This window comes from Castor canadensis, chromosome 13, assembly GCF_047511655.1.
Source record: "Castor canadensis chromosome 13, mCasCan1.hap1v2, whole genome shotgun sequence".
Taxonomy (NCBI): Eukaryota; Metazoa; Chordata; class Mammalia; order Rodentia; family Castoridae; genus Castor; species Castor canadensis.
In genome coordinates this window covers 52,671,308-52,684,652 of record NC_133398.1, presented here as the reverse complement: position 1 = coordinate 52,684,652, position 13,345 = coordinate 52,671,308, and the positions used below count along the sequence as shown (strand labels likewise).

General features: G+C 39.5%; 2 protein-coding genes across 12 annotated transcripts in view; one reads left to right on the top strand and one right to left on the bottom strand.

Annotated features, from left to right (window-relative positions):
- Dennd4c (DENN domain containing 4C) overlaps positions 1–2,744 on the top strand; it is a 119,211-nt gene extending 116,467 nt beyond the window's left edge. For 9 of the 10 annotated variants that reach the window (XM_074051732.1, XM_074051736.1, XM_020182418.2 and 6 more), the window contains 2 exons: positions 782–846; positions 1,212–2,744. In XM_074051732.1, coding sequence (XP_073907833.1) covers positions 782–846; positions 1,212–1,348 — 202 coding nt within the window. In that variant the 3' untranslated portion in view covers positions 1,349–2,744. The remainder of the gene's footprint in view (positions 1–781; positions 847–1,211) is intronic. The other variant, XM_020182419.2, reaches the window with a different exon arrangement.
- A 1,152-nt stretch (positions 2,745–3,896) lies between these two features.
- On the bottom strand, positions 3,897–7,435 carry Rps6 (ribosomal protein S6). Of its 2 annotated transcripts, none has more exons than XM_020182412.2 (6): positions 7,308–7,435; positions 6,650–6,781; positions 5,915–6,125; positions 5,570–5,716; positions 4,145–4,302; positions 3,897–4,030 (listed from the first exon to the last, which is right to left on the bottom strand). In XM_020182412.2, the coding sequence occupies exons 1-6, from the start codon at positions 7,311–7,313 to the stop codon at positions 3,935–3,937; spliced, it is 750 nt and encodes a 249-aa protein (XP_020038001.1). In that variant the 5' UTR covers positions 7,314–7,435; the 3' UTR covers positions 3,897–3,934. The 2 variants fall into 2 exon arrangements, with proteins under 2 accessions (XP_020038001.1, XP_073907839.1); XM_074051738.1 differs by lacking the exon at positions 7,308–7,435 and adding an exon at positions 6,997–7,164.
- Between the last annotated feature and the right edge of the window lie 5,910 nt (positions 7,436–13,345).

Below are 13,345 nucleotides of genomic sequence, written 5' to 3'. Positions count from 1 at the left end.
TGCTGGTGGCTCACGCCTGTAATTGTAACTACTCAAGGGGCAGAGGTCAGGAGGATAGTGGTTTGAAGCCACCCAGGCAAATAGTTTGCCAGACCCTATCTTGAAAGTGCCTAACACTGAAAGGGCTAGTGGAATGGTTCAAGGTGTAGGCCATGAGTTCAAGTCCCAGTATCTCAAAAAAATTGTAATAGTTACAAGCCTTTTTTTTTCCTGCAGTGCTGGGGTTTGAACTCAGGTCTTCCAGCTTCCAAGGCAGGCCCTCTACCACTTGAGCCATATCTGCAGCTCACAACAGCAATTTTTAATTGTCATTGGAGTGAAACTTTATTTTTTCATTTACACAAAGGTGATTTTTATTGCCCAGGAAAACATGATGTTTTAAAATTCTATTAATAGGGGGTGGGGGCAGTGGGGAGAAATGAACCAATCCTTGTATGCACATATGAATAATAAAAGAAAAATGAAAAAAAAATCTATTAATAAAATATCTGGAAATGATAGAATGCTTATTTTGAAAATCTTGGAGTGAAGCTTTATGCTATAGCTTCTCCTCTGTTGTTTTCTTTTGGGGGCTGTGGGGCAGAGGGAATGCGGGTGATAAAGCCCAAGGCCTTGCACGTTAGGCAAGCACTATGCAACTGGGCTATTCCCTAGCTCCCGTAACTTTTAAAATTTGAAACAGACTCACAGGACATTACAAAAATAGTAGAATCTGCATCTGTGTTATATGTATTTTTATGCTATTTGCACATTAATTATGAAAATATATTTGTTTTTATAGGAGTTTATACAGAGAAATCCTTTTCTTATCACTAGTGTCTCTTGGAAGAGAAAACATTGATATTGGTAAGTTGGTTAGTGAGGGATTACTGAAAGTGATTCTTAGTATTATTTGCTAAAGTAATTTTTAAAAAATGTAGCTAGTGCACGTGAGTAAAATAAATAAAAAAGTAAAAAATAAATAAAAATGTACCTAGTGGGTGGGGCTATAGCCCAGTAGTAGAGTGCTTGACTGGCATACGTAGGTGCTGGGTTCAATTCTCAGCCCTGTTAGAGAAAAAAAAATGACTCTGGTTATGTATAAATGCTTGCCTTTAAAAAGATTGCTATCTTTAAATATGTAACTTAAATATGTATAGTTCAACTCATTGCCATTTTTAAATACACAGCTTTTGTATTATTAAAACTGCATTTTTGAAAATGTCTTTCAGAGGCTTTTGACAACGAATATGAAGCTGCATACAACAGTCTATCTTCCGAGATTCTGACAAAGTTACAGAAAATTGATTCTCCACCTAGTGTCAGTGTCGGGTGGTGCAGGAAATGTTTTGGAGCACCTCTCATTTAAATCGAGATTCATTAGAATTTTGGCACAGTGTTGGTAGAACACATTCTGTTTTGGTAAAAACTGAAAGGAAGTAAATTTTGGGCAATATTCAGTGAGTTGTAATTTGTACTGAATCATCTCAAAATGTAAAATGCCCTGGAGTTTATTGATGTATGTTGCAGTTTCAATTCCTGAACTGTTTCTCTGCCTTTACTGAAAAAACTATTTTTGGATTTCACAGTATTTGTAATAGCTTAAGACATTTGTTTATATTTGAAGATACTGGGTTTGGGGAATGGCGAATTAAACTTGCCTAACCTCAAAACAAATGTTTCAATTATAAGAGTAACTATTTGTATATGACTATATGTGTGTGGGACTGTGTAGGTATGTGTATAAGTGTATATTTATTAAAATACTTAAGATTGCGTGTTGCAATAGTTTCTGAAAGGGTTCTTCTCATTGCCTATTAAGTAAATGACTACTACTAAGCTTACCTGTAGTCATTAATCCCCAAATTACCTGAAAGTCATGACAACTGCCTTTCCTTTAAAATTTAATATATTATCACCCTTTTATATTATGTATTGCCCTGCTTAATGGATTATATCTTGAATATTCAGGTACCTCCTTCCATCACCTTCCAGTATCATGTTAATTTGCTATGGCTTTAAAATTAACTTCATCACTTACAAAATTGTTTGGAACATGCCTAAAATACTAAATAGCATATTTTCTTTGGTCCTGAAATCTTTGCTCAGGCAAGTAAATTGGTCACTTTTACAAGCCTGTGGAATAAACTTTGCACTGCACATAGAAGTTTTATTCTTGTACAGTATCTAGATTTGTATTCTTGTGAGTAAAAATGTGCATTTGTAAATACTGGTTTTTTTAAGTTTGAATCAATTAAGTCTTAAAACTTTGGAGCTTATTGAGCTTGTTGCCAGGTTAAGTCATGACCTCACATGCCTTACACTTTGATTTTTTTTTTTTTAATACCCATTAAGAACAGTAAGCTTGCCTTAACTGTGAATGGTTTAAAAGTCCAGTTATGTGTGCATTTACAGCAATTATGCAAATGACTAAATTAGTTGATATGAAAAATTACCTCCACCTGGTCCATTTAACAGCACATACCTTTGTATATGGTGTGAACTTTTAAAAATTATAGGTTATTGTTCCATTGTTTCAATACTTAAATGTATAATCTCACCTATGCAGAATTCTAGGCTGAATTTATGAGAATACTGGGTGAAAAAAGAAATTATGTACAATCTTTATTATCTTCAAAATGGATTTTTTGCACCGTCTCAAGAATATATATTTTTGGAACTTATGTAACACTTGTTGACCCAAACTTTGGAATTACCTTGCATATAAAGAAATGAGGCTGAATAAAATGAAAATTAATCTTAAATTTGCTGTTTTAAAGTTCTTGCAATTTGTAGGATTGTGAGGACTAGAATTCCAGTATTTTCCCATTTCTTCTGAGTAGTCTTGTTGTTACTTACCAAAGCACTTCATATTTATATAAATATCTGTAATGAAGATCTCCATACATTTAAGGATATATAGTCAGCTAGGTGTGATGGTGTATACCTGTTACCCCCAGCACTCCTCTAGGAGGTTGAGGCAGAACTGAGTAGAAGCCAATTTGGAATACATATAGAACCTGTCTCCAATAAAATAAGAATATGTACCCATATCAAGTTGTAACTTTTAGCAGTTACAACTTGGAAGCTTAGCTTAATACTGCCACTAGATCCATAGGGACTGATTTCTGTATTCAATCTAAGCTTTCTCTACTAGTACCCAACAAAAAGAGCACCTTTAAAAACTTATGGGAAAAAAATACCAGTTTCCATATCCTGTGTTTTGGTGGTACTGGAGTTTGAACTCAGGGCCTTAGGCTAGCAAGGCAGACACTCTACCCACTCCCCGCCCCGCCCAGCCTTGTATCTAATGCAAGGTATGAAACTCTAATCCTGTCAACTTCTAAAGCCATCTTTCAAACTAGTTCATACTGACTTTGAGCTCAATATTGTAACTTTAGTTTTATCTCTGGGCTTGCTCATAGCAACCTGCATAGTCAATGACTTTTAACTAGTCTCATTTTTGCCAGGGCTATCATCAGACTGCAGTTGTCTACAGTAGTACACATCTGGTCCTAAATTGTATAGATTTTTAACAAAAGCTGTATTCCTCAAAATAAACTTTAGATTTAGTAGTCACTTGTTCTTATATATTACCCAATGCATTCCTCAAAGTTCAGTAAACATTTTATGCTTAAGATTCCTTTCCTGGGCTGAGGGTGTGGTGTAAGTGGATGGGTACCTGCCTAGCAAGCCCTAGTACTGCAAAAGGAAAAAAATTCTAAATCACTCACCCCAAAAAGAACCCCTTGGTCTGGACAGTCGCTTCCACTATCACAGTAATGTGTTTCTGAATTTAATAAATATCATTCTTACAGTCTATTATTGCACTAATGAATACGTGTCCCTTTTTCTATGGCTCAATTTCTTCCCTTCATTTACCTAGTTTTATCAATGAAAGAAAAAGTCAAGGAGACTTGAGGTCTAATCATTTATTTGTTACTCTTAAAGATTCTTATTTTTGACTGGATTCAGACTTAGAAGTAGAAGCTCTCAGAGAAGACAGCCTTCTTCTCTTTGCAATCTGTTCCTGGCGTTTTTCTTTGGCTTCCTAAACAAAACCAAAAGGTGCACAGTTAAGGCTTTGTAGGAGAGAAAAAAAGACAAATCCAAAGGCAGTCCTGCCTTGCTCTCTGCCACCTCCCCAATCATCTTAAGACTTTACCTTCATCCTCTTAGCCAAAAGTTTAGCATATTCTGCAGCCTCTTCCTTATTTTTCTTAGTACGTTGTTTTTTCAGAGCAATGCGCCGGCGTTTGTGTTGCAGGACACGTGGAGTAACAAGACGCTGAATCTTAGGTGCTTTGGTCCTAGGCTTCTTACCTAAAAATTAAGACCATTCAAGTTATTGGCCAGTAATGCCTTTACTGGACTAGGAGTGTAGTCCAATAGCACAGCACTTGTCTAGCATGCAAGTGTGTTGGGTCCAATCCCCAGCATTTAGTGTGCACGTACACAACCTTATGTGTTAGGAGCCACATCTACTAAGATGTTATAACAAATATACAAATATTTAATCAAGTTAACAGCACCTATAAAAGCCAGTAAGGCCTTAAAAAAAAAATCATCCAAAATATTCTAAAACTTATTACCCCTCAACAAACATCTACATGATGGACTATACACTGCTGAGGTAAAGGCAAACCTGGAGTCCTCATCCTTTGTTATACTATAGCAATGACATTTATTAAGTGTCACTACATGCTTAATTGTTCTACAGAAACTTTTTAAAGCATTATCTACCCCATCCTAGCACACTTTGAAGCTCTCATTTAATCCTGAATATTTCCTGACAGATCCTGTCAATTTGGTAAAGCAAAAACATGAACATCAAAAATATGTGGCATATTGTTAAAGCTAACTTCGTTTAGCTTTCCTGATTCGCACTCCAAATCTGTTTATAGATCATACGAATTTTTGGAGCAGAAACCTTCTCAGATCTAATTTTCATTCATTGGACACTTCATACATTAACACCTTGGGTATATGCTCAGTTGTCCAGGTTCTGTTAAGACAGTTAAATTACTCCTACCACAGACAAGAAAAATCTTAAAAACACCTGGCAACTAGGTAACACATATACTACACCATTGCTGTTTCCATGTGTGATTACGGAGAACTGCCATACACTTGCCATGTCAGGTACATTTTCTGCAATGTAAGCTTCCTGATGTTAAGACTTTGTATATTTATACCTTATCTTCGGCACCTAAGAGTACCTAGCATATGGCAGATGCCAAATGTTTGGAATGAGTAACATTAACAAGCACGTGAACAATATGTAACTATGACACAAAATTCCTGAAAACCAGCTAGAACTATCCCTCAAGTGGCAGTGCTGACCCAGCAAGCACAAGACTGAGTTTAAACTCCAGTACTGCTGCCACCACCTCCCCAAACTTCTGAAAACCAAATGCAAATAATCTTCAGACTTGTTATTCTCATCACTCCTAATTCCCAATGCAATGAACTTAAATTCTGGTATGTTATAGAAACTCACTCTCTAGGTACATAGTGCTAATGCTTTTTTAAGTACACACAAAATAAGACAAATTATTAAAGCTATGCAAGCCCTAGATTTCACTCTTACCTTCTTTGTTCAAAGGCTTTCTAACAACATATTGGCGGACATCATCTTCTTTAGAGAGATTGAAAAGTTTTCGGATTCTGCTAGCTCTTTTGGGCCCCAGACGACGAGGCACTGTAGTATCGGTCAGTCCAGGAATATCCTTCTCTCCTGAGAAGAGTCAAATGGACAAGGAGGTTTTAGGTTCAATATCCTCCACATAATTTAAGAATCCTATTTGGGTTTGAGTTGTTAATTTGAACTATACTAGTCCACTGATCAGTGTGCAGATACTGTAAGTAGAAAAGCATTTGGAAAATCAGCATTTGGACAAGCCAATTTAAATAAAAATTGAACTTTAAGACTCACCTTTTTTTACAATAACCAAATTGAGAACACTCAGGTTGGCATCCACAATGCAACCCCGAACAGATTTGCGCTTTCTCTCTCCAGTTCTCCTAGGTCTGTAACAGGAATGCCCCTTACTCAGTAGCAGGCGAACTCGGCCATGGGTCAAGACACCCTGCTTCATGGGAAAACCTTGTTTGTCGTTCCCACCACTGATTCGGACCACATAACCCTGCATGAGTGGACAATGGGACATTTACTACTTCTATTCCAAATGTATAAAACACAGGGAGAATTTGGATTTCTGAACTTAGTCTTATTTACATTCCCAACTTGCCAACTTCAACTAGCAAATTTCTTTTAAGTTAACCTGCATTTTAAAAGAGGCACGCAGCGCTTGAGGACAGAAATGTTAAAAAAAAAAAAAAACAAAATCAACGTTTAATTAATATCAATGAACAATAAACAAATCAGAAATATTTCTTCTTGACACTTTAAAAAGACTCCTTAGGGACAATTAGGACAACTGACTTTGCTGAATGATGCTGCAGGGCAGATAATATACTTCATGTCAACTGTCCACTTAAAATCCACAACACAGCCCCACCAGGTGAGAGTTCTTCATAAAGTAACTTTTGGAAGGAACTGACCAAGGCCACAATACAGAACCCGGAGTTCAAGCTCTATTACAAACACCAATTACCAACAGCTGTCTCTCTCAAAAACATAGCAATTTATTCGACAGCCAACTTTTACCTTCCATTCTTCACCCAGAGCGTCAGCAGCAACTTCGGTGGCCATCCGCTTCTCATAGAAAGTACGAAGTTTGCGCTCATCGTCCACTTCAATGAGTTTCTGACAGCCAGTGGCCGGGAAGGAGATATTCAGCTAAGGTTTAAGAGAGAGGGGAAAACCTTAGGAAATCACCTACATAGCTAGCGAACCACACACAATGGCTATTTCATCGCGAAGAGCTTCGCACACATTGAGAAATGAGACGCCAAGTTTATTCACTAATAATGGGCAAGTCCTGCACCAGCAGGACACGTTGCCCTCAAACCCCGTAGAATGAAGCCGCGGGCGAGGCGCTCCGCTGCCCTTACCATCCCGGAGCAAGTGAGGGTCGAGGCCGCCCGACAGGCCTACCGCACACTGGGCCCTAAGCCCGCATCCGTGCCGGCTGGGCGTGAGGGCGCCACCATGGCGCTCCCAACACTGCTGGAGCTCCAGCCGCAATCTTCTGCCATCCGCGCTCCCCAGGAGGTCTAAACGCAGAAAAGCGAACTTTATCCTGCCTCACACCCTCCTCCAACTAGAGCCGAAATCTTGGAGTACTGGGACTACGGCAACGGCGTTTTTGGGGGCGCGATGTAAGATACCCAAGGCCATTCCGACACCCGCCACCACTTCATACCTTCATCTTGGCGAAGCTGCTCGCCCAGGAGGCGCCACGAAAAAGAGACCAGACTTCCGCTTACCCCAGGTCACATAGCGCTTTAGATTCTCGCGAGATTAGTGAGCACTAGGGACAGCGGAAGTGGGTGAGAATGGGAATGGGCGGGACTTCCGGGGGTGGTGTTATTAAGCAGCTGGTGTGGGATTGAGTTGGTGGGATTGAACGTTTAGCTGCCATTGTGAGGTGGTGGAGAGGGGTTTCTCTTTTTAACAGTGAAGGTTAACATCTTCCCTGCCTAATCTTATCTGCGCTCACCTAGGCCTTGTAGTTTGACCACTGCGGAGCCCGACTTGGTTCCCTGACACTCTCAAGCACCCAGTGCTACCAAAGTAGGAAGGCAAGACCGGAAGATTTACTGTTCTGGACCGCGTCCTGCTCTGGTCCCAGCGATTCACAGCCCTGATATTTTTTTTCTTGGCTTCTCTTACTGCTTTGCAATGTTCTCTGTCCTGTCACAGAATAGCGCCCTCAGTCGCCGTGTCGCACAGCAAGTAGGCACGATTACCCCAAGCACTGACAGTCATCGGATGCCTCCAAAAGCCTCCCTGCTTTCTCTCTTGCCTCTGCGATCTTAGATTTTTGTTTTTTTTTTTTTGCGGGGGGTGGTGTGGAGGGAGATGTTCCCTACTACTATGCGATCTTTTAAAAGTACATATTATGACGGGCGCCGGTGATTCACGCCTCCCTACCGGGGAGGCAGAGATCAGGAGGTTTATGGTTAGAGGCTAGCCTGAGTAGGGCAAATAGTTCGCGAGACTCTCGAAAATACCCAACACAAAAAAGAACTGGGGGCGTGGCTCAAGTGGTAGAGCACCAGCTTAGCAAGCGTGAGGCCCTGAGTTCAAACCCCAACACCACCAAAAAATGCAAATTACATCATTTCATTGTTGGCAATGCTCCATTTGCTTCCCCATTGCAGTCACATACTGTCCAAACTCGATCATATGACTTTCCGGTCTCAAATTCACCTACTGTCATTAGGTAATGCCATGCAGGTCTTTCAGATTAAATGTCGCCTCTTTAAAGAAGCGTTTCTAATCATACTACCTAAAATAGGACCCTTCCTCCCTTATTCTCTAGCACCGGTGCCCTTCCTAGTACCTACTTAGGACATACAAATGACCTGTTTATAGTCTGTCCCTATACTAGAAGAAAAATTTGGTCAGGGCCCTTGCCATTAACCTGATTCTGGTATACCCAGAATAAAGCTAAGTGCCTGGCCCGTAATAAGAGAGTGCTCAGTAAATATTTGTTAGGTAATTATAACTTCAACTCCTGTGTGTATTTGAGTTCATTCCTATGTGGTAGTATAGAACCAGCCAGCAGAGGGAGAATAAATGAAGCAAATCTTCCAATAGCAATGATGCAATTCTTAGTAGCACAGAAATATGTAAAAAGAAATACATTGTAATTTTATTTTATTTTATTTTATTTTATTTTCCTTTTTCTTTTATTATTCATATGTGCATACAAGGCTTGGGTCATTTCTCCCCCCTGCCCCCACCCCCTCCCCTACCACCCACTCCACCCCCTCCCGCTCCCCCCCAATACCCAGCAGAAACTATTTTGCCCTTATCTCTAATTTTGTTGTAGAGAGAATATAAGCAATAATAGGAAGGAACAAGGGGTTTTGCTGGTTGAGATAAGGATAGCTATACAGGGCATTGACTTACATTGATTTCCTGTGCGTGGGTGTTACCTTCTAGGTTAATTCTTTTTGATCTAACCTTTTCTCTAGTACCTGTTCCCCTTTTCCTATTGGCCTCAGTTGCTTTAAGGTATCTGCTTTAGTTTCTCTGTGTTAAGGGCAACAAATGCTAGCTAATTTTTTAGGTGTCTTACCTATCCTCATCTCTCCCTTGTTGGGAGGGATCTAACCACTGAGTTACACCCCAGTCCATCCACTGTTCTTTGATTGTCCTTCAGAACATTTCTGGGAGAAGCAGGCTGGGAACCCAGGTGATCTAACTCTGAAACCTGCATGTTTAATCACTATTCTGAAGGAAATAACTACTGTTTCTTGTCTATTAGTGTTATTACTCCATATTTTGCTTGAAGTAAAAAGCTAGCTGGGCCATGGAGACTCACATCTGTAATGCCAAAATCCCAGCACTACGGAGGTGGGAAGCAGGAAGGTCACAGTTTAAATCCACATATAAGGAGATTCAAAAAATCAGGGATCTGGGGTGCAGTTTAGAGGTAGATCACTTACCCAGCAAGTGCAAAGCCCTGGGTTTGACTCCAAGCACCAGGAAAAAAAAAAAAACAAACAAAAAACAAGTCGTACTATCCCTTGCTTCGATGTCATAGAGTTTTAAGTTTAGGACTCCTTCACATTCAAAGTTGTTTGAGACAAGGTCTCTCTGTATAGCCTAGGCTGGCCTGGAACTTATGACCCTTCTGCCTCAGCCTCTCAAGTGCTGGGAATACAAACCTGGACCACCACTTGCAACTTCAAAGTTGAAACATTTTATTGCATCTTGTTTGATTATTGACATTAACGCATAGACTGTTGGTGAAATGATGCTTTTTAAAACCCATGTGTGTACTTTTCTTGTTGAAATGAAATTGACATGACAAAAATCATTTTAAAGAAAACAGTTCAGTGGCATTTATTAGATTGACAATGTTGTGCAACCATTACCTATATTAGTTCCACACACTTCCTGAAAGGAAACCCCATACCTCTTCAAGCAGTTGCTCCCCATTCCCCATGGCTTCTAATGTTTTTTGAGGTTTGTCTGCTTTCTTTCTCTATGGATTTACTATTCTGTACATTTCGTGTGTATAGAATAATACAATATGTATCCTTTTGTGTCTGGCTTCCAATAGTTTTGAGGTTTATCTATGTTGTGGTGTGTATCAGCATTGCATTCCTTTATACGGCTAAGTAATATTCTAATATATATTTAGACTGCGATTTATATTCATCCATTGAGGATGTCTGGATTGTTTCCACCTCTTGACTATTTTGAATAGTGCAGCCTTGTCTGAGGTATTGCTAAACTGTATTTCACAGCACCTAACCATTTTACATGCCCAACAAGGTTTTGCTTCCTAGGTGCTAGATTGTAGGTATGTGCCACCATATTCTCACTCATATGCCACTTTCTTGATAATGTCTTTTGATGCCTAAAAGTTTTTAATTTTCACTATGTCCATTTAATCTAATTTTTTATTGTCAACCATGCTTTTGGTGTCATTTAATAGTACATTGCCTAATGTACTATATATTTCAAAAAGGCTAGAAGAAAGGATATTGAATGTTTTTACTATAAAGAAATGATAAATGTTTAGGAGATAAATAAACTTACCCTGATTTGAACAGTACACAGCATATATATGCATTGAAACATTACATGGCACCCCATAAATATATACATTTTTATGTGCCAGTCAAGAAGTATAGCTCCTAACTAGCAAGCACAGAGCCCTGAATTCAAACCCCAGTATTGCCAAAATATATACATGACCGTATATATAGCCAAATTCAAGATCATAAAGATTTATCCCTACATTTTCTAATCTCATCTTTAAAGTTTTATCCCTATTTTATCGTTTTAATTCTTGTATTAGGTGGTTGATCTATTTTGAGGTTCTTTTGCTTTTATTTTTGTTTTGGAAACAAGGTTTAATTGGCAGGGAATATTGTGCATAAATGAGAATTGTTTGCTTTAAATGTACCACAACAAAATTTTGGACGTGTTCGGCAACAAAGAGCAACACTTATTTTGTGTGAAATTTGCTTCATGTGGTACTGCTCCTTCAAGTAACTCAGTTACATTAACAGCAAATGAATATAGAACAACTGCACAGCTGGGCGCCAGTGGCTCACGCCTGTAATCCTAGCTGCTCAGGAGGTAGAAATCAGGAGGATCAAGGTTCACAGCCAGTCCGGGGAAACAGTTCACAAGACTCTAACTTGAAAAACTCCTTCACAAAAAAAAAGGCTGGTGGAATGTCTTATTTCAATCTTTGCCCTGAAAATTGTCATCATTCTCAAGAGCCTTGGCGATTTATATTCATCCATTGAGGATGTCTGGATTGTTTCCACCTCTTGACTGTCACAACCTACCTCTTCTTTTCACTCATAAATTGATTTGGCACTGGTTTTGATTTTTAAAATGCTTAAATATTCATTTTATAAAGTTTTGACTTCTATATAAATGGTTGGAAGTTTTGTTAAATAAAAAAGGGCAAAAAGAAAATGGGCTGGGCCAGGTGCTAGTGGCTCACACTTGTAATCATAGCTACTTGGAAGGCTGAGATTGGGAGGATCGAGGTTCACAGCCTTAACAGATCGTTTTCAAGACCCTTGCTCCAAAGTAACCAAAGCAAAATGGACTGGAGGTGTGGCTCAAGTGATAGAGCACCTGCTTTGCAAGTTTGAAGCCCTGACTTTAAACCCAGCACCACCAAAAAAAAAAAATTGGGACTAGGGGTGGAGTTGAGCATTTGCCTACCTGTGAAAGGTCCTGGGTTTGATCCCCAGCACTGCAAAACAGACAAACAAAGCCATAAGATTGAATATAAAAAGAAACAAATTTGACAATGTATATGTCAAATTGAAATATAATCAGGTGAAAATAAATTTCAAGAAGCTTTTTGTTTGTTTTTGGTGGCACTGGGGTTTGAACTCAGGCTCACACTTGATAGGCAGGTGCTGTCCACTTGAGCCATTCCACCAGCCCAATTTCAAGAAACTTTTGAAAGCCAGGTGTGGCAGTGCATGCTTGTAGTCTAAGCTACTCAGGAAAGTGAGACAGGAGGATCACTTTAGCCCAGAAGTTCAAGAAGAGTTTGGGCAACATAGGGAGACACATTCCCGGTCCTGTTTTGTTTTGTCTTGAGATAGGGTCTCACTAACTTTGCTGGGCTGGTCTCAAACTCATGATCCTCCTACAGTATCTGGGATTATAGACATGAACCCCACACTCAGCTAGAGTACTATACACACACACACACACACACACACACACACACACACACACGCACACACACACACATATATGTACACTATATATACTATACACACATATATATTTATATATACATATATATAAGTTTTTAAATTTTATCATTTTTACAGGTACTTACATGTGTATACATTATTTGGGCCACGTCCCCCCACACGCCGTTTTTGCTAGTTTGAGATAAGGATACACAGGGAGATTCTTTATGTTGTTTCTATGCACATGTATATTACAACCTATCAGCTAGAGTAGTTTAGAAATTCAGTTGAAGCTGGGCACTGGTGGCTCACACTTGTAATCCTAGCTACTCAGGAGACAGAGATCTGGAGGAATGTGGTTTGAAGCAGGCCTGGGCAAATAGTTCCAGAGACCCTATCCCAAAAAGAAAAAAAAAAATCACAAAAAAGGGCTGGTGGAGTGACTCAAGGTGTAAGCTCTGAGTTCAAACCTCAGTACCGAAAAAAAAATCAAATTCAGTTGAGTTTGATTCAGCTGGCAGAGGGCTCAAGTGGTAGGGCACAACATCCTAGCAAGCATGAGGCCCTGAGTTCAAATCTCATGCCGTCAGAAAAGAAAATGGCATAGTAATAGTCAATATCTAAAATGAAACAGAAAGAAAAACATTTTAAAAAGCTAGGTGCCAATGGCTCATGCCTGTAATCCTAGCTACTCAGGAGGCAGCGATCAGAAGGATCACCTGAGGCAAATAGTTTTTGAGACCCTATTTCAAAAAAATCCAATATAAAACAGGGCTTGCCGAGTGGCTCAAGTGGTAGAGCACCTGCCTAGCATGTGTGAGGCCCTGAGTTCAAACCCCAGTACCTCAAAAAAAAAAAAAAAAAGAAAGAAAATTCAACTGACTTCAGGGTGGGGCAAATAACAAAGTGAATATAGCATATTGGTTGGGCTGGTGGAGTGGCTCAAGTGGTAGAGTACCTGCCTGGCAAGCATGAAGCTCTGAGTTCAAGCCCTAGTACAACCACACACACACAAAAAAAGTAGAATATTTGTGCCAGGAAAAAA

Coding starts and splice junctions, on each gene's coding strand:
- Rps6 (XM_020182412.2), bottom strand. Junction 5,717..5,914: donor TTTGGTTATTGTAAAAAAAG/GTGAGTCTTAAA, acceptor GACTCTTCTCAG/GAGAGAAGGATATTCCTGGA. Junction 4,303..5,569: donor AAAGCCTTTGAACAAAGAAG/GTAAGAGTGAAA, acceptor CTTAATTTTTAG/GTAAGAAGCCTAGGACCAAA.